The sequence below is a fragment of the Bos javanicus genome, chromosome 13 (assembly GCF_032452875.1).
Source record: "Bos javanicus breed banteng chromosome 13, ARS-OSU_banteng_1.0, whole genome shotgun sequence".
In the NCBI taxonomy this organism is placed as follows: domain Eukaryota; kingdom Metazoa; phylum Chordata; class Mammalia; order Artiodactyla; family Bovidae; genus Bos; species Bos javanicus.
The window spans coordinates 53,496,431-53,517,869 of NC_083880.1; the positions used below are offsets into that span (position 1 = coordinate 53,496,431).

The window sequence follows — 21,439 nt, forward strand, 5'->3', positions numbered from 1 at the left end:
ACAGGTGATCTGGAAGATAAAATATTGGAGATCACCCAATCAGAACAGCAGAGAGAAAGTCAAAAGGAAAAGAATGAAAACAATATAAGACCCCCATGGGATAATATAAAGCTCATCAATCTATGCATAATAGGGATTCCAGAAGGGAAAGAAAGAGAAAAGTGGATTAAAAATGTACTTGAAGTAATTATGCCTGAAAACTTCTGAAACCTAAAAAGGAAGCATATATTCAGGTACAGGAAGCATAGAGGGTCCCAAAAAATGTAAACCCAAACAGAGCTACACCAAACCATATTATAATGAAAATGGTAAATATTATAAAAAGAGGTTTCTTAATGTAGCAAGAGAAAAAGAGTTAATTATAAGAGAACCCTGTAAGACTATCAGCTGATTTCTCTACAAAAACATTGCAGGCCAGAGGGTGTGGCAAAATATATTCAAAGTCCTGAAAAATAAAAACCTGCAACTTAGGATCCTCTCTCTATCAAGATTATCATTTAGAATAGGAGAGATGAAGAATTCCTCAGGCAGAACTGAGAAAAATAGCCATACTAAATCTATCTTAAAGGAAATACTGAAAGGTCTTCTCTAACTACAAGAGAAGTAAGAATATATGCGAAAGAGAAAAATCACAATTGGAAAGCAAATCATCTAAATAAGCTAGTACACATATTTTTTTTTCATTTTAAATATCTATGAAAATGATAATAGCCAAAATGAACATGAAAAATGTAAAAGAGGACATCAGAATCATAAAATGTGGGAAAGTAGAGTAAGAAAATGTACTTTTTTTCTTCATTTCCTAGAATGCGTTTGAGCCAATATGACTTCCAGTCTGAGGCAAAATACCTGATTCACTGGTGGCTCAGAAGGTAAAGAGTCTGCCTGCAATTCAGGAGACCTGGGTTTGATCCCTGGATTGGGAAGGTCCCCTGGAGAAGGAAATGGCAGTCCACTCCAGTATTCTTGCCTGGAAAATCCCATGGATGGAGGAGCCTGTCAGGCTACAGTCCATGGCTCACAAAGAGTTGGATATGACTGAACGACTTCTCCTTCTTTCTCTCTTTCTCTCTCTCTCTTTCTGTCTTTCTTCCTTCCTTCCTTTCTTCCTTCCTTTCTTTCTTTCTTAGACAAATAGTTATAGGTGAGATTGACATACTCGTAAAACAGGGTAACCACAAATTTAAAACACACAATAGATTCACACAAAACAAAAAGAAGAGAACATAAGTATAATACAAAAGAAAATCATAAAACCACAAAAGAAAAAAGTAAAAGAAAAAGAAAGGGAGAAAGAAGAAATATAAAATCAATGGGAAAGAAAAACTTAAAATGGCAATAAATATATACTCATCTATCAATAATTACCTTATATGTCAATGGACTAAATGGTCCAATCAAAAGACACAGAGAGACAGATTAGATAAAAAAAATAAGAGCCTACAAAATGCTGCATACAAGAGAACCAATTTAGGGCAAAGGGCTCACATAAATTGAAAGTGAGTGGATGGAAAAAAATATTTCATGTAAATAGAAATGAGAAGAAAGTGGGGGTCGCAATACACATATCAGACAAACTGGATTTTAACAAAGGCCACAAAGGGAAAAATGACACTATAAAATGATAAAAGAATCAACATAAGAAGAGAATTTTATCAATATATATGCACCTAAATATAGGAGCACCCAAATACATAAAACAAATACTATCAGATACAAGGGAAGAAATTGATGTGAATAGTAGGAGACTTTCCACCCCAGTCACATCACTGGGCAGATTTTCTAGAGAGAAAAGCAGTAAGGCAACAGAGATCCTAAATTATATAAAAGAACAGTTAGACTTAATTGACATTTTCAGGACATTATATCCCCCAAAAGCAGAACACACATTCCTTTTAAGTATTCATGGAGCATTTTCTCAGATTGACCACATATTGGGGCACAAAACAAGATCTAACAAATTTAAGAGTATAGAAACTATCTCCAGTAACTTTTCTGACTACATGGCATGAATGTGGAAATCAACCACAGAAAAAGAAATGAGAAAAAACAATTACATGGAGAGCAAATGACAATCTACTAAAAAACCAATGGATCAATGATGAAATCAAAGAGAAAATTTTAAAATACCTTAGTTCAGTTCAGTCACTCAGTTGTGTCCGACTCTTTGCGACCCCATGAACTGCAGCACGCCAGGCCTCCCTGTCCATCACCAACTCCTGGAGTCTACCCAAACCCATGTCCGTCACCCATGTTGGTGATGCCATCCAACCATCTCATCCTCTGTTGTCCCCTTCTCCTCCTGCCCTCAATCTTTCCCAGCATCAGGGTCTTTTCAAATGAGTCAGCTCTTCGCATCAGGTGGCCAAAGTATTGGAGTTTCAGCTTCAACATCAGTCCTACCAATGAACACCCCGGACTGATCTCCTTTAGGATGGACTGGTTGGATCTCCTTTCAGTCCAAGGGACTCTCAAGAGTCTTCTCCAACACCACAGTTCAAAAGCATCAATTCTTTGGTGCTCAGCTTTCTTCACAGTCCAACTCTCACATCCATACATGACCACTGGAAAAAACATAGCCTTGACTAGAGGGACCTTTGTTGGCAAAGTAATGTCTCTGCTTTTTAATATGCTATCTAGGTTGGTCATAACTTTCCTTCCAAGGAGTAAACGTCTTTTAATTTCGTGGCTACAATCACCATCTGCAGTGATTTTGGAGCCCAGAAAAATAAAGTCTGACACTGTTTCCACTGTTTCCCCATCTATTTCCCATGAAGTGATGGGACCAGATGTCATGATCTTAGTTTTCTGAATGTTGAGTTTTAAGACAATTTTTCACTCTCTTCTTTCACTTTCATCAAGAGGCTCTTCAGTTCTTCTTCACTTTCTGCCATAAGAGTGGGGTCATCTGCATATCTGAGGTTATTGGTATTTCTCCCAGCAATCTTGATTCCAGTCTGTGCTTCTTCCAGCCCAGTGTTTCTCATGATGTACTCTGCATATAAGTTAAATAAGCAGGGTGACAATATACAGCCTTGACGTACTCCTTTTCCTATTTGGAACCAGCCTGTTGTTCCATGTCCAGTTCTAACTGTTGCTTCCTGACCTGCATATAGGTTTCTCAAGAGGCAGGTCAGATGGTCGGTATGCCCATCTCTTTCAGAATTTTCCACAGTTTGTTGTGATCCACACAGTCAAAGGCTTTGGCATAGTCAATAAAGCAGAAATAGATGTTTTTCTGGAGCTCTCTTGCTTTTTCCATGATCCAGCAGATGTTGGCAATTTGATCTCTGGTTCCTCTGCCTTTCCTAAAACCAGCTTGAACATCTGGAAGTTCATGGTTCACGTATTGCTGAAGCCTGGCTTGGAGAATTTTGAGCATTACTAGCGTGTGAGATGTGTGCAATTGTGCAGTAGTTTGAGCATTCTTTGGCATTGCCTTTCTTTGGGATTGGAATGAAAACTGACCTTTTCCAGTCCTGTGGCCACTGCTGAGTTTTCCAAATTTGCTGGCATATTGAGTGCAGCACTTTCACAGCATCATCTGTTAGGATTTGAAATAGCTCAACTGGAATTCCATCACCTCCATTAGCTTTGTTCATAGGGATGCTTTCTAAGGCCCACTTGACTTCACACTCCAGGATGTCTGGCTCTAGGTGAGTGATCACACCATCGTAATTATCTGGGTCATGAAGATCTTTTTTGTACAGTTCTTCTGTATATTCTTGCCACCTCTTCTTAAAATCTTCTGCTTCTGTTAGAAATACCTTAAGACAAATAATAATGAAAACACAACCACACAAAATCTATGGGATGTTGCAAAAACAGTTCTTAAGAGAGAAGTATCATAGGCCTTCATTAAAAAACAAGAAAAATCTCAAGTTAGAAATCTAACCTACCTAACCTAATAGAATTAGAAAAAAAGGAACAAACAAAATCTAAAGTCAGCAGAAGGAAAAGAATAATAAAGGTCAGAGAGGACATAAATAAAATAGAAATTAAAGAAACTTTGGAATAAATCTATAAAACCAAGAGCCGATTCCTTGAAAGAGTAAAGAAGATTGACAGACCTCTGGCCATTCTCACCAAGAAGAAAAAGGAGAACCCAAATAAACAAAATAAGCAATGGAAAAGGAAACATAACAACGGATACTGCAGTATCAGTTATATATATGTATATATATATACAAACACACACACATATATATATCTTATGTGTATATATATATATATATGTAGAACATAAGAGAATCCTATGAATTCATAATCCTATGAATTATATGCCAACAAATTTGACAACCTAGAAGATATGGACATACAGTCCGCCAAATTTGAACTGAGAAGAAATAGATAATTTGAATGGACCAATCACTAGAAGTGAAATAGAATCTGTAATTTAAAAACTCCTGGGGATTTCCCTGGTGCTCCAGTGGTTAAGAATCCTCCTTGCAATGCAAGGGACACTGGTTCCATCCCTAGTCCAGGAAGATCCCACTTCTAAGAGCAACTAAGCCTGCATGTCACAACTACTAAGTCAGGACTCTAGAACTTGTGAGCTGTAATACTGAGGCCATGTGTTGCAGCTATGGAAGCCCACATGCCTAGAACCTGTGCTCTGCAATGAGAGAAGCCACCACAATGAGAAGCCCACATACTACAAGGAGGAGTAGCCTACTTGCCACAACCAGAGAAAGCCAGCATGCAGCAACAAAGACCCACTGCAGCCAAAAAAAAAAATTAAATAAAAATAAATACATATTTTTTAATCTAAGAAAAAAAAAAACTCCTTACAAATAAAAGTATAGGACCAGATGGCTTCTCAGGTAAAGCCCACCAAGCGTACAAAGATGAACTTTTACTAATAATTCTCAAACTCTTCCAAAATGTTAAGAGGAGGGAACACTTCCAAAGACATGCTATGAAGCCAACATCACTCTGATACCAAAACCAGACAAAGACACCATCAAAAAAGAAAATTATAAGCCAATATTTTTGACAGATATAGATGAAAAAATTCTCAACACAATATTAGAAAACCAAATCCAACAACACATAGAAGAGATCATATACTACAACCAAATGAGATTCATCCCAAGTTCACAAGAATGATTCAACATATGCAAATAAATCAATGTGATATACCACATCATAAAAGAAAACACAAAAGCCACATGATCAGGTGGATGTAGAGATCAAACGGAGACAGCGAGCTGAGGCTGACTGTGAAAAGCTGGAAAGACGGATTCAGCTGATTCGAGAGATGCTCATGTGTGACACATCTGGCAGCATTCAACTAAGTGAAGAGCAAAAATCAGCTCTGGCTTTTCTCAACAGAGGCTAACCAGCCAGTGGCAATGCTGGGAACAAAAGACTGTCAACCATTGATGAATCTGGTTCCATTTTATCCAATATCAGCTTTGACAAGACTGATGAATCCCTGGATTGGGATTCTCCTTTGGTAAAGACTTTTACCAAATAGGTGCAAAAAAAGCGTTTGACAGAATTCAACATCCAAACAGGATGAACTAAGCAGGAAGTATAACCCTCCCAGACATCAGAAACTATGATACAAAGCTACAGTAATCAAAACAGTATGGTATTGGCACAAAAACAGACATATGGATAAATGGAGCAGAATAGAGAGCCCAGAAATAAACCTATGAAGCTACATTCAATTAAACTTTGACAAAGGAGGCAATATACAATGGGAAAAAGACAGTCTCTTCAGAAAGTGGCATTGAGAAAGTTGGACAGTTGCATGTAAGTCAATAAAATTAGAACACACCCTCTCACCATGCACAAAAATAAACCCAAATGTCTTAAAGACTTAAGTATTATACATGGCATCACAAAAGTCCTGTAACAGATCACAGGCAAAGCATTCATTGACATAAATTGTAGCAATGTTTTCTTACATCAGTCTCCCAAGGCAGTACAAGTGAAAACAAAAATAAAGAAGTAGGATCTAATCAAATGATAAACTTTTGCACAGCAAAAGAAATCATAAACCAAACAAAAAGACAACATATGGAATGGGATAAAATATTTACAAATGATGTGACTGACAAGGGCTTAATTTCCAAAATGGATAAACAATTCATGTAACTCAACAACAAAATAGCAAAACACCTAATTGAAAAAAGGGCAGAAAATCTAAGTAGACATTTCTCCAAAGAGATAAAGATGGCCAATAGGTATATGAAAAGACACTCACTAATTATTGGAGAAAAGCTAATCAAAACTACAATGAAGTTCCATGTCACACTAGTCAGAATGGTCATCATTAAAAGCTCTACAAATAATAAATACTGGAGTGGATGTGGAGAAAAGGGATCCTCCTACACTGGTGGTGGAAATGGAAGTTGGTACAGTCACTATGGAAAACAGTATGAAGTTTCTTCAGTAAAATAAAAATAGAATTGCCATATTATCCAGTGATCCCACTTCTAGGCATATATCCAGACAAAACTCTAATCCACAAAGATACATGCCCGTATGCTCAAGGCAGCACTATTCACAATATCTAAGATACAGCAACAACACTGAAGTCCATCAACAGCTGAATGGATAAAGAAGTGTGGTATGTGTATACAATGAAATACTACTCAAACCCACACTAAAAATGAAATAATGCCATTTGAAGCAGCATGGACCAACTGGAGATTATCGTGGGCTTCCCTGGTGGTTCAGATGATGAAGAATCTGCCTGCAAGGCAGGAGACCCAGGTTCAATCCCTGGGTCAGGAAGATCCCTTGAAAAAGGGAATGGAGATTATCATACTAAATGAACTAAATTAGAAAGAGAGAGACAACTACATTATAACTTACATGTGGAATCTGAAAGATGACACGGGGAATTCCCTGGGGGTCCAGTGGCAAGGACTCTTGAGTTTTCACTGTAGACGGCCCAGGTTTGACCCCTGTCGGGGAACTAGTATCCCAAAAGCCACGCCAGAAAAAGAAAATGACACAAATGAGAACCTGTCTGTGAAACAGCAACTGACATGCTGGAGTAGAAAACAGACTTGTGGTTGCCAGGGGGAGAGCATAGGGGGATGGTAAGGTATTGTGTATGGTATGGATAAACAACAAGGTCCTTCTCTATAGCATGGAGAGCTGTATTCAGTATCCTGTGATACACCAAAATGGAAAAGAATATATTAAAAAAAAAAAAAAAGAAGGTATATATGTGTATCAGATCAGAGCAGATCAGTCGCTCAGTCGTGTCTGACTCTTTGCGACCCCATGAATCGCAGCACACCAGGCCTCCCTGCCCATCATCAACTCCCGGAGTTCACTCAGACTCAGGTCCATCGAGTCAGCGATGTCATCCAGCCATCTCATCCTCTGTCGTCCCCTTCTCCTCCTGCCCCCAATCCCTCCCAGCAACAGAGTCTTTTCCAATGAGTCAACTCTTTGCATGAGGTGGCCAAAGTACTGGAGTTTCAGCTTCAGCATCATTCCTTCCAAAGAAATCCCAGGGCTGATCTCCTTCAGAATGGACTGGTTGGATCTCCTTGCAGTCCAAGGGACTCTCAAGAGTCTTCTCCAACACCACAGTTCAAAAGCATCAATTCTTCGGCGTTCAGCCTTCTTCACAGTCCAACTCTCACATCCATACATGACCACAGGAAAAACCATAGCCTTGACTAGAGGGACCTTTGTTGGCAAAGTAATGTCTCTGCTTTTGAATATGCTATCTAGGTTGGTCATAACTTTCCTTCCAAGGAGTAAGCGTCTTTTAATTTCATGGCTGCAGTCACCATCTGTAGTGATCTTGGAGCCCAGAAAAATAAAGTCTGACACTGTTTCCCCATCTATTTCCCATGAAGTGGTGGGACCGGATGCCATGATCTTCGTTTTCTGAATGTTGAGCTTTAAGCCAACTTTTTCACTCTCCACTTTCACTTTCATCAAGAGGCTTTTGAGTTCCTCTTCACTTTCTGCCATAAGGGTGGTGTCATCTGCATATCTGAGGTTATTGATATTTCTCCCGGAAATCTTCATTCCAGATTGTGTTTCTTCCAGTCCAGCGTTTCTCAAGATGTACTCTGCATATAAGTTAAATAAACAGGGTGACAATATACAGCCTTTACGAACTCCTTTTCCTATTTGGAACCAGTCTGTTGTTCCATGTCCAGTTGCTTCCTGACCTGCATACAAATTTCTCAAGAGGCAGATCAGGTGGTCTGGTATTCCCATCTCTTTCAGAATTTTCCACAGTTTCTTGTGATCCACACAGTCAAAGGCTTTGGCATAGTCAATAAAGCAGAAATAGATGTTTTTCTGGAACTCTCTTGCTTTTTCCATGATCCAGCAGATGTTGGCAATTTGATCTCTGGTTCCTCTGCCTTTTCTAAAACCGGCTTGAACATCAGGAAGTTCACAGTTCACATATTGCTGAAGCCTGGCTTGGAGAATTTTGAGCATTACTTTACTAGCGTGTGAGATGAGTGCAATTGTGCAGTAGTTTGAGCATTCTTTGGCATTGCCTTAACTGACTCATTTTCTGTACAGCAGAAATCAACCCAACATTGTAAATCAACAATTGTTGTTTAGTTACTAAGTCACGTCTGACTCTTTTGCAACCCCATGGACTGTATAGCCTGCCAGGCTCCCATGTCCATCCGGTTTCCCAGATAAGAATACTGGAGTGGGTTCCCATTTCCTTCTCCAGGGTATCTTCCCCAACCAGGGATCAATTCTGCATCTTCTGCTTGACCAGCAGATTCTTTGCCACTGATCCATCAAGGAATCTAACCCTAACCCACATCAGTTTTAAAAAGTTATAAATCAAGTAAACAAATAATAAAGAATAGTGTTCCCCAAAGTGATCCATGTCCTAATACTCATCTATGACCATTTTATTTTATGTGGCAAAAGAGAGTTTGTGAAAGTGAATTAAGTTAAGACTCTTGCTATGGGGAGAATATCCTAGATTATCAGTGTGAGCCTAATATAATCTGGTAAGAAGGAGACAGGAAATCCAAAGTTAGAGAAGGACAAAGGACAATGGAAGCGCTACTAGAGTCATAAGAGGATGGAAACCATGAAGAAAGGAGTGTAGACAATCTCAAGAATTTGGAGAGGCACTGATCACAGCCTCCAGAAATGTAACCCAGCCGACTCCTTGATTTTGGTCCAGTAATACCATTTTTGGTCTTTGACATCCAGAATTATCATTTTAAGACACTAAATTTTTGACAGTTTATTACAGTAGCCTAAGGTAACTAATATAACATGACTATGTCATTGGAGGGCTTCCCTGGTGGCTCAGCTGGTAAAGAATCTGCCTGCAATGTGGGAGGCCTGGGTTCAATCCCTGGGTTGGGAAGACCCCTGGAGAAGGGAACAGCTACCCATTCCAGTATTATGGCCTAGATAATTCCATGGACTATTCCATGGGGTTGCAAAGAGTCAGACATGACTGAGCAACTTTCACTCACTCACTCATGTCATTGGGATAAAATCCCAGGGACTTCAAACAATGTTTTACTTTCTTCTTGAACTAAATGTGCATTCTGTATTGGGAGCTCTGCTCATCACTGTCACTTACGTAACCAGGTTGTTAGAGCCAACCCCATCATGAGAATGTGGATCTCTGGGGAAGAAAGAAGTTGTTTCATAAAACTTTTCTCATTAAATAAATAGCCTACAAGGCACGTGTACCCCAGTGTTCATCGCAGCACTGTTTATAATAGCCAGGACATGGAAGCAACCTAGATGTCCATCAGCAGATGAATCGATAGGAAAGCTGTGGTACATATACACAATGGAGTATTACTCAGCCATTAAAAAGAATACATTTGAATCAGTTCTAATGAGGTGGATGAAACTGGAGCCTATTATACAGAGTGAAGTAAGCCAGAAAGAAAAACACCAATACAGTATACTAACGCATATATATGGAATTTAGAATGATGGTAACAACAACACTGTATGCAAGACAGCAAAAGAGACACAGATGTATAGAACAGTCTTTTGGACTCTGTGGGAGAGGGAGGGGGGATGATTTGGGAGAATGGCATTAAAACATGTATAATATCATACAAGAAACGAATCACCAGTCCAGGTTCAATGCAGGATACAGGAAGCTTGGGGCTGGTGCACTGGGATGACCCAGAGGGATGGTATGGGGAAGGAGGTGGGAGGGGGGTTCAGGATGGGGAACACGTGTACACCTGTGGCGGATGCATGTTGATGTATGGAAAAACCAATACAATATTGTAAAGTAAAAAATAATAATAATAATAAATAAAAGAAAAATAAATAAATAGCCTACAAAATACATCAATCACTTCTCACAACTCAGTGGTCTGAAAAAGACATGTGGTTCCAGTTAATACAAAGGTTAGAAATGTGACACTCCGTGAGGCCATAAAAAGAAGAGCCAGAAATATTTGGTGTAGCTTGACACATCCAAAGAGGGCTCAAGTACTCAATCCCATTCTCTGCCACATCATTTGACCCCTCTGTGCCTCGGTTCCTCTCTTATATTAGTATCTTACATTACAGGCTCATGGTATAGGTCACATGCAATGTACATGCAACAAGCTGAGTTCAAGGCTGGCTCATGGTGCACTAAGTCAATAAAACCTGTTGTTGATACATACTGAAGAAAACACATAGGATCACATCAGGATGAATAAATAACTGCTTTGTCTCTTCCTCTAGGAGCGGCAGGTGATGGGGAGCTGCAGGTGATTCAGCCTGAGAGGTCAGTGTCAGTTGTAGCAGGAGAGACGGCCACTCTGTACTGCACTGTGACCTCCCTGAGCCCTGTGGGGCCCATCAAGTGGTTCAGGGGAACTAGGCCAGGTCGGGAGTTAATCTACAGCCAAAAAGAAGGTGTCTTCCCCAGAGTAACAAATGTTTCAGATGTCACAAAGAGAAACAACATGGACTTTTCCATCCGCATCAGTAACATTATCCCAGCAGACACTGGTGTCTACCACTGTGTGAAGTTCCGGAAAGAAGAATATGGCGACGTGGAGTTTAAGTCTGGACCAGGCACTCATCTCACTGTGAGCGGTGAGTATGGCCTTTGTCCCTGGACTATGATAAAATGTCAATAGGAATGCTCTCCACTCTTTTGGGGAAAAAAAATCAGGTGCAGCAGTGGGTGCTTATTCATGTTCTGGACATAGTATAATTTCACTCTCTTCTACAGATCAGGGAAGTTGAAGCCTGTTGGGTTCGTGCTATTTGCTCAAGGCCCCATGGCTGGTAAAGGTCGGGAAAGGCAGGAGGCCAGTCTGCCTGGCTTCACAGCCCACAGTCTTCTCCATCTTGCCCAGGCTTTGGTTCCAGGGATGAGGGAACTGAGAGTCTGAGTGACTTGCCCTGCCACAGGCCAAGTATCACCTCGCACTTCCAGAGAGTGCTCCCCTCAGTGTCGCAAAGTCTTCTCCTCATTCCGCAGTTACTGAGCACCTACTGTGTGCCAGACCTTGCTCTGGATGCGGTGGAATAAGCAGTGAACAAAACAGGGGCTCTTCTCCCATGAAGCTTATGTCCTCTTCCCTCCTAAAGAGGAGAAATCCATCCAAGGCAGGGAGGGGAAATGTGTTTCCTTATTTTCTCTTCAGAATGCTATACTGAGAAGAATTCCAATGGCACAGGCTCTGATGGCCCTGCTTGGAGGAGAAGCCTAGAGGTTGGGTGTTTCCTGGGAATCTGTTGAGAAAACCCTCCTGTGATTCGGGGACTGACTCACACAGTCACTGAAGGCTCCCAGCAGAGCTGGGTCATCCCAGAATGTCCCTCCCCAGGGAATAGGTTCCCCTTGTGGGTGACTTAGGAGAAGCCCCATTGAGGTAGCAAAGATGCTCATTTAGAGTGTTCTGACAAAGATCCTGGATCCTCTTTCTAACTCCTGAATCCTGGACTGTCAACAGTGGAAGTACCTTTAGATACTACCATCCTCCCAAGCCCACATGTATAGATCCCCATCTATACAAAGAGATGACAGGGGCCCAAACCACAACCACATGGTCAGTGAGGGCAATCCATCAGGAGCCCAATCTGATTCAAGGTCAGTCTCCTTCCTGTGCCAGCATTGGAACTCGTTTCATGGAAGAACCTGGCACATAGAAGTTGCAGAATAAAAGCTCCTTGAATTAATCATGGAACAGGCATTGTTTCCCAAAGGTTCAGAAAGCCCCTCACATTCAGACCCTGAGCCTGAGGTGACTGGAAAACTCTCTCTACTTCCAGCCACATGATCTCGAATCTCTCATTCCATATCAGCACCTAGAGCTGCCCTGTGCTTCAGTAGTCACTTAATACTCAGCATATGGAGACAGCATCATTTACCATACTGTTGATGGACACTAAGTTGTTCCTAACTTTGGGCTACTGAAACAGCGCTGAAGAGATAACCTTTTCATGTGTGACTCTCCTCAGAGGAGAAATACCCACTGGAAGTGGCATTGCTAGATCAGGGTATGTGGGTTTTAATTTGTGTGATGATATTGCCTAATTTCCCTCCTAGTCATGGTAGCAAATGAATCTCCCCAAACCTCCAGACATCAGCAGGGCAGGTGGCTTTATCCTGATTTTGAAGATATTACTAAATTTCCCAGATGGTGGGTCCCCTGCTCAGTCTCAATACAGCTAGTAAGTGACTCCCCCACCTCTCAGATCTGCTGGCTCCCAGGGCTGCTCATCCTCTTCCCCAGGCCGCCGGCCCAGATGATTCCCTGGGTGAGAAAGGAGGGAGGGGAGGGGAGCCGCAGCCCGTCCGGTGCTGAATCTTCTTCATGGTGTTTACTTCTTATAACCAGTGTCTGGGGGAGGGGCTCATCTGTTTTCCCTTTACAGATGAGGACACTGAGGCTCAGAGAGGGGACCTGGCTGGTGGGCAGGTAGGGGAGCCAGGGTTGAACCCCAAGCACCTGACTCACAGCTCTGCTATCTGCACCCCCTGCTATGCCTGTCAAAGTGTGGAGAAAACTCTCCTGTTAACTCTTGTATTTTTCTCTTCTTCAGCAATAAGCATTTTTAAAAAGTCTCACGTGGGAAGCATGGCTAGCTTTACAAATCAGATTAGATAAATGCTGCAGTGTCTCATGATGTGCTGAAATATTCCTAAAAGTCAGGGCTCAGCACACTTAGCAGCATCAGGAATCTTTTATTCTGCCCACTGTTGTGATGGTGCCCCTTCACCAGGCCCCTGTGGAGCAGGTCCGGGAAGGTGAGTGTGGACAGAGGCCAGCGGGGCCACTGCAAACCCAGCAGCACCGGACACGCCCACTCCTGGCTCTGCAGACTGAGGATGAGGAGGGGGAGGTGTTCCCTCGAGGGTAATGAGGGCCCCGAGTGAGCAAGAGTTCCTGTTCTAGACTCAGGCGTCAGGAGCCCGTGTCTTTCCTTGTTGCTACAGGGCCCCCAGCCCTTGGCCCTCAGAGGTCTCTCCTCCCTGTAGTTGCTGGAAGTCAGGAATCTGAGGGAAAAGGGGAGGGTGGTGGTCAGTGTGGAGGCTCCTGAAGGTGGGCACTTGCTCTGCTGGTGGACATGAAACCTCGGAGGTGGCAGGAGATACTCCTGGGACACAGTGGAGTGGTAACAGTCCCTTCATTCCTCTCAGCCTCGGTTTTCTCATCTATAAAATGGTGATCCTCATGGTCTCCTTTTAGGAGAGTTGGAAGGATTGGAGGTGCTCTGTCTAAATCAGCACAGCATAGGGAATTCTGCAACTGAGGTCTTATTTCAAGGCTGAGACACAGTTCCCTGTGCTGGGCACCCCCTCCCTCACCTGTAGAAAGGATGATCACACCACCTTTGCAGGGTGTCCTGAGGGCAGAATGACCTGGTGAAAGGAGAGCCCCTCAGGGAGCGATGGTGCTGGCCTCCCACCTTTGCAGTCCTGGGCACGTCTCACAGTTCCCTCTAGTCCTCAGTTTCCCCGTCTGCGAAATGGTGGTGATCATACTACCTTTCAGGGGTCTATGATGACTGGAGAGGGTCTAGGAAGCCCGGAATGGTGTGGGTTAGAGTTGGTCATGACTGGAGTGACTAAGCACGCACACACAGATGTTATAACAATCATAGGTGCTATTAATTAAGCACGCATTATATGCAGGCTCTGTGGTTTACAAACATCCTCACTTATCTTACCAGGTGGAGCTATTGTCCACGTTGTATGGAATCAGACATTGAAGCTCAAAGATAAAGAACTAAGCCTTTAAAATCAATCAGTCCTGCTGAGATGAGCTCTGAACATTCCTTGATGAGTGTCCTTGGTCAGCTGCTTCCTCCCTGAGCCTTGTCCCGTCAGTGGAGCCACTCTCAGCCCTCCCCCTCAGTACTGATGCAAGGGTTAAATAGCTGAGGGTCCTAGAGAAATCAGCCCATCTTTATGCTCTGAAGAAACTTTCAATAAGTTTCACAGCATCTTCTCCCGTTGGAGGCATCCAGAATGCTGGTGTTTTTATGACTCAACATATTCAAGTAATATCTCCTCACTGTGTCCTCAAATGCTTGATGCAATTTAGGAAGAAAGTTAAATGCTTAAAAATGAAAATATCTGTAACATTTGCTGTCTGTGAACTTTTACAGGAGATGTTGGGTGGTAATGAACAATTTGAAGACACCCTCCAGCACCCTACACAGGGAGAAATCACCCTCACTTTTATTGGCTGATTTGTGTACTTTTTCAGGACACGGGAGATGCTTCTGCCTGCTTCTGAGGCCTGTGTCTATGTTTCTTCTGATTCAGGAACGATTAGGAAATTAACCACCTTTGGCTGCTCAGCACTCAATGATCTTTTGTTTTCAACCCAAAACTAACCCAAGAGAAAAACCCATATTCAGAAAAACATCTCATTTCCCTCTTACTTTGAAACTCTGAAATCAGCACATTATTCCTACTGGAATATTAATGGAAAGAATGAAAATTATGGAGTAAATTCAGACACCTGAAGGGACAGCTCTGAATACAAAGTTTGGGTTTAAGATAGACCTGTATTTAGTTTTGTAAACTATCTTGTGTTATACTCACAGAAGAAATGCCTGATTTAAACCTCACTGCAATCCCAGAAAGGGAAATGCCTGCTGTCCCCTTTCGCAGATGGGGAGCTAGGAGATGCCACGGCCACACCTCCCATTAACTGGGCAGTCTGGTTCAGCTTCCACGTGGTCCTGCTATCCCCGCCCTGCCCCATTTCCCCTGCATTTACTTCTATGAACACTTCTCTGAAGGTAGTTAAGTTTTCCAGGGGAGCCTCGTTGGGAACAGTTACTTGGAGAGGGAGTCCAAGCAGTGCTCTTGTTCCCGGGCCCAGATTGGTGGGAAATCACCTGGCAGTTGTGAGAAGGTGGACTCTGAACTCCGACCTGGGATTCCATGTAACCCTTGCCCACACACAGAGCTCATCCTGGGAATCTCAGTGTCTCCTCGCTGAGATGAGGACGATGACACTGCCCTCCCAGAACTAGCTGAAGAATTAAAATATAATATATATAAGTTTCTTACCATTGTTGCACACTTATCATTAGTGATGATAATTACAATCATGTTCATTGTTTGTAAATGTTCCTTTTGTAGCCAAGCCCTCTCCTCCCATGGTATCTGGCCCTGCAGTGAGGGCCACACCTGAGCAGACAGTGAGCTTCACCTGCACATCCCATGGCTTCTCCCCCAGAAACATCTCCCTGAAATGGTTCAAAAATGGCAATGAGCTCTCAGCCTCCCAGACCAGTGTGGACCCAGAGGAAGATGGCGTTACCTACAGCATCACCAGCACAACTGAGTTGCTATTGGCCCCAGGGGATGTTCACTCCCAGGTCAGCTGTGAGGTAGCCCATGTCACCCTGCAGGGGAGCCATCCTCTCCGTGGGACTGCCAGTTTGTCTAAGACCATCCGAGGTAGGTGACCCTCGTACTAGTCCAAGATCACACCTGCCCCCAAGACCCCAGAGCCTCCTCCTCCTGCCTGATTTTTGCTCCAAGCCTTGAATTGCCTGAAATTTACTTCCTTATAGCCCTGCCTGATCACCAGACTCCTAGATGAGCTGGCCACTCACTGCTGGTTTAATGGCAGCTGCCAGATGTATACCTGCCATGTGCCAAGCACTGTGCTAAGTAGATTCCTTTTCTTTACCAACAGTATCTCCAATTACTGAGCACCTCCTATAAATCAGGCCCCTAAGTGCTTGATGATTTTATTTATTTTGCTGCAATTATTATATTAGAACTGCATGTCAGGGGCTGAGCTTATTGATTTCACCCACTATAACCCCAGTAGGAGCTACCCATTCTTGAGCACTTATTGTGCGCCCTGCACTGTGTTTACTGATTTCATTCATGAACAAGGAGTCCTCAGTGTTGAGTCCTGCTGCCTGCCATGTTCTGTCCTGGATGACTCCCTTGCTGTGCTGGGAGATGATATCCAGCCCCTCCCCTGTGACTTGTCTGTTTTATAAGGTCAGACCTTCTGCCTGATCTGTTTCAGTACCACCCACCTTGGAGGTTACCCAACAACCCATGGCGGGAAATCAGGTGAACATCATCACCTGCCTGGTGAACAAGTTCTACCCCCAGCAACTACAGCTGACCTGGCTGGAGAATGGAAATATGTCCCGAACAGAAGCTGCCTCGACCCTCATAGAGAACAAAGATGGGACCTTTAACTACATGAGCTGGCTCCTGGTGATCTCGTCGGCCCACAGGGAGGCTGTGGTGTTCACCTGCCAGGTGGAGCATGATGGGCAGCCAGCAGTCACCAAAAACTCCACAGAGACCTCTGTTCCCCAGAAGGACCAGGATACAGGTGGAACCACTGATGAAGCCCCCCACTCCAAATGGCATGGCTTTTAACATTATCTTTCTTAAATGTTCAGAGTAGTAATAATAGAATAATCTAGATGTTTATAGATATATAAAGTAGAATTTTGAAGTGAGCGCCCATCTCCCAAATCCCATACTCAAAGAGCCACCACTGCTGAGGTCTTGTTACATTCTTCATAGGTCTTTTGATGTAAATATGCAAAAAGAAAGTAGGAAAGGAGAGGGATCATTCTATTCAGAGTGTCCTGCCTGTTGCTTTCTTCAACTATCAGTAATTGTATTCATAATTCCTGTCCGCCCACCTCCCACCTGTTTGCTCTTTCTAACCTCTGCCTAGTCTCTGTCATCCCTGATGGTTCCATCTGTATCAGTATTGTCACCTCATCATCTTCTGCCAATACTACTCTGCGAAATTCTGGAAGAGGAACCCTGAGGACATGAAGTTAGAATTGCACCAGGCACCCAGGTGACTGGGCACTGAAAAGGGCTCCTTTGTCTCCTGATTAGTGACAGTAGACCAGCAACGATCACACTTGCTCACTGCACATTTACCAAATGCAGCTATCAGTTCAGCTGTGAGCTCCTTTCCTGCTTCAGCCACCCAGAGGGCTTTGAGTTTACAGAAGAGACCCAGGAAGCAGTGGTGGGGGGTTGTTGAAGATTTGTTGTCTTTAATCCAGGTGAGTGGGCTGAAGTAATCAAGATGAATGAGCTCCTGAGAACAAGAACCGCTAACCTGTACAGCAGACTTATGTTAAGTAGAGACAAGTTCCCCTTCAACAAGGCATTGTCCTAATGACATGTGGGGTTCCTTTTTCTATACGTAAAACTTGTCTTATATGCTCAATATAACTTGTGGAGAGAGTCAAGTCAGGTTTCCAAGAGTCTTTGTTCCAGAAGAACTTTAAAAGCCCATGTCCTTTCCAGCATTCTCTGTGGTGTTGCCCTCATCTGCAGGGTCCTTGATGGGTCACCCAGTGTCCATGTCCCTGCATCATGCATCATGTCATGCATGCATAGTCACTCAGTCATGTCCAACTCTGCAATCCCACCGACTAGGCCCCAAGGCTCCTCTGTCCATGAGATCGTCCCAGCAAGAATACTGGCCTGGGTTCCCATTTCCTCCTCCAGGGGATCTTCCCAACCCAGGGATCAAAACCATGTCTCCTGCATTGCAGGCAGATTCTTTACCACTGGGCCACCAGGAAAGCCTCATGTCCCTGCCTGCTGGAAGAATAAAGAGAGCATTGGGAGAACAAACAACTTCCCTTAAACAAGAGATATAGAAAAGTTGTAAAATTGTGTCCCCTCATAACTTAGTCTTGTGTGCATATATAGTTGTCAGTGGAGCCCATGATTGTGTGGTCATATGGTTAAGGACACTGATTTTCTACAAAGTGAATACCTTTACACACTTAATATGATCAATAATAATCCCCTGCTGCTGCTGCTGCTGCTAAGTCACTTCAGTTGTGTCCGACTCTGTGCAGCCCCATAGACGGCAGCCCACCAGGCTCCCCCATCCTTGGGATTCTCCAGGCAAGAACACTGGAGTGGGTTGCCATTTCCTTCTCCAATGCATGAAAGTGAAAAGTGAAAGTGAAGCCGCTCAGTCGTATCCAACTGTTAGCGACCCCATGGACTGCAGCCCACCAGGCTCCCCCGTCCATGGGATTTTCCAGGCAAGCGTGCTGGAGTGGGGTGCCATTGCCTTCTCCGAATAATCCCCTAATATCATTTAAGTGCAGTATACTTTAAAATTTTCTAAGTATATCTTTTATCATTGTTTTTTGTTCACCAAAAATGCCTTTTAATTCATCGGTAAATGCATGGTCAAATTTTCCTGTGACACCATCTGGGCCTTGAGAATCTTTATTTCTTTTTTTAATTTGAAAATGTATCAGAATTGTTAAGGGCTATTTAAAGTATTCATTTCATATTATGTGAACGGTGATAGCTTTTGCTTTTTGAAGTATTTGGTCCATGGTGTCTATGCTGTTGAGTTTCAGCTTATGGTTGTTCATAGTATTCCCTTATTATATTTTGATATCTGCAGAGTCTGTAGTGATGTCCTCTGTTTCATTTCTGATAGTGGAAATGTGTCATTCTTCCTTTTTTCTTTCTCTGTTATACTGGAAGTTTTTCAATTTTATTGGTCTTTAAAAAGAAACTTTTATTTCAGTTATTTTCTTTATTGTTTCTCTGTTTTCAATTTCACTGATTTTTCTTCTTTATGATTTCCTTCCCTCTGCTTGCTCTGGGTTTACTTTGGTCCTTCTTTTCTTGTTTCTTGAGTAAGGAACTAGGATTATTGGTTTAGACATTTTTTTCTGGTGCCACACCTGGGTCTCCTCTTTTGCTGGGGAGTTAGGAGAGTGGGCCTGGGTGCCTGACCACTAGGTAATTTCTCCAGTACCTGGGTCTCTAGCCAGTCTGTCTCATCTTCCACCTCAGAGTTCTGCTATGCTTTTCCCTTGTGTTATTTCTAGGGTTCAAGTTGTACTGAACTGGGTGAGCAGGAGAGAAGAATCCACTCCTCCTTGCCCGGAGCACCTTGGAAATACTTCCGTCTCGTGCTGGGGCTCAGGCCAGGGCTGGCATTTCTCAGTCCTGCAGTGTGCCTAACCTAGCGTGCCTGCTGGGTCTCAAGTCTGGAAATGCTTCCAGGGACATCCAGGTTGTGAGGCTTGAGCAAAGTGTAAGATGCCCAAGTGATCCTGCTGCTGCTCGAGTTGGTCTCCTGTGAGCATGCACATCTTATTGCTCGTTTCCTTGAAATTGGGGTGTTTTTAGAATATTTCCAGCCTGATGTTCCTCTCTTCTCTCAGTACATAATAATCCAATAGGTTAATGGAGTTTTGGGTTGGTTGGTTGGTTTTGATAAGAGGCAGAAAGGTTCTGAGTCCTCTAATTTCTTGATTCTATTTTGTCTTTCAGGAACCTAAATACTTTGCCCTACTTTTTTCTTTTTCCTTTCACCACTCAATTGCCAAATGACACTTTTCACTCCTTTTCATGTCTTCTCCCCAGATGTTATATATTTTAACTCATTCCTGTCCATTTTTTTTTTTAATTGACTTCCCTGGTGGCTCAGATGGTAAAGCATCTGCCTACAATGCAGGAGACCCAGCTTCGATCCCTGGGTTGGGAAGATCCTCTGGAGAAGGAAATGGCAACCCACTCCAGTACTCTTGCCTGGAAAATCTCCAGTACTCTTGTCTGGAAAATGGACGGATAAGCGTGGTAGGCTACAGCCCATGGGGTCGCAAAGAGCTGGACACGACTGAGTGACTTCACTTTCTTTCTTTTTTGCCCATTTATTCACATCTCTCCTTGAATTAAGTTCCAATAGTCACTGTAAGTAACTACCGTGTTTAGTGATTTAATGTGCATTGTGTGTGTGTTAAGCCACTTCAGTTGTGTCTGATTCTTTGCAACCCTATGGACTGTAGCCCACCAGACTCCTCTTCCAGGCAAGAATACTAGAGTGGATTGCCATGCCCTCCTCCAGGGGATCTTCCTGACCAAGGAGATCTTTTACATCTCCTGCATTGACAGGCAGGTTCTTTACCATTAGTGCCACCTGGGAAGCCCTCATACAGTTGGAGCAGGCAGAAATCTACAATAGGCCAGCTATTGTAGACCAGAGTTCTCCTACAGAGAACTCCTTCTGAAGTTCCTTCTGAAGGCTGTAGGGGAGAGTCCATTTTCTTGCCATTTTCAGCTCCCAGAGGTGCCCACACTCCTTGGCAAAGGGCCCCACATCACTCTGACCTCTGCCTCTGACATCCCATCTCCTTTTCCAATTGTCCTGCCTCCGTCTTTTACTTATAAGAATCTTAGTGATCACATGGGCTCTACTTGGAAAATCCAAGATAATGTGCCATCTCAAGATTCTTGACTTGATCACTACTGATCATCCCTTGTGACATATGTAATAATATATGCACACATTCTGGAGATTCTGTGTCAACCCTTTTAACGAACGTGAAGTCGCTCAGTCATGTCCAACTCTTTGCGACCCCATGGACTGTAACCTACCAGGCTCCTCTGTCCATGGGATTTTCCAGGCAATAGTACTGGAGTGGATTGCCATTTCCTTCTCCAAGGGATCTTCCCAAGCCAGGGATCGAACCCTGGTCTCCCGCATCATAGACAGATGCTTTACCATCTGAGCCACCAGGGAAGTCCGTCAACCCTTTTAAATCAAGCATAAATTGAATCCCCTTCCTATGATCTGTGCCCTGCTCTGCAGGACACTTTTCCAGTATTTTCAAATTTAGGCAAATTTAATATCATTTGTGGTATGTTGAAGTAACTCTGGGTTCCTGTTGTATCTGTCTTGTCTCTTTCTCCTGCAGTTTTCCAGGTGGCTGGCTGAGGATGGGATTGCAACCTAGTGAGATATTGTGCCCTAGGATCTGTTGAATTTTCTCTTGTCTCACAGTTATTTTTACTTCTGGCATTTTCTCTATAAGAAAGAGGACACTTGCAGTCTGGTAGACAGTGAGTGAGAATGAATGAATGACCTTTGTACTCTGATTTCTGCCTTGAGCTAAGCCCAGAACATGACACAGTCAAAGCCTCAGAGTAGGGATGGGCTTACATGGCCTCAGATAGAGTAAGTGAAGACCCCTGAGAATGGCTCCT

At 43.1% G+C, this 21,439-nt stretch overlaps 1 protein-coding gene across 3 annotated transcripts in view; it reads left to right on the forward strand.

The window, feature by feature from the left end:
* The window catches only part of LOC133259378 (tyrosine-protein phosphatase non-receptor type substrate 1-like), a 95,499-nt gene that overhangs the window by 15,600 nt on the left and 58,460 nt on the right, over positions 1–21,439 (forward strand). The window contains exons 2-4 of one of the 3 annotated variants that reach the window (XM_061436783.1): positions 10,675–11,031; positions 15,548–15,868; positions 16,455–16,806. The exons of the other annotated variants lie outside the window; for them this stretch is intronic. Of the exons in view, the coding sequence (XP_061292767.1) occupies positions 10,675–11,031; positions 15,548–15,868; positions 16,455–16,806 (1,030 nt within the window). The remainder of the gene's footprint in view (positions 1–10,674; positions 11,032–15,547; positions 15,869–16,454; positions 16,807–21,439) is intronic. 3 annotated transcript variants of the gene reach the window in all.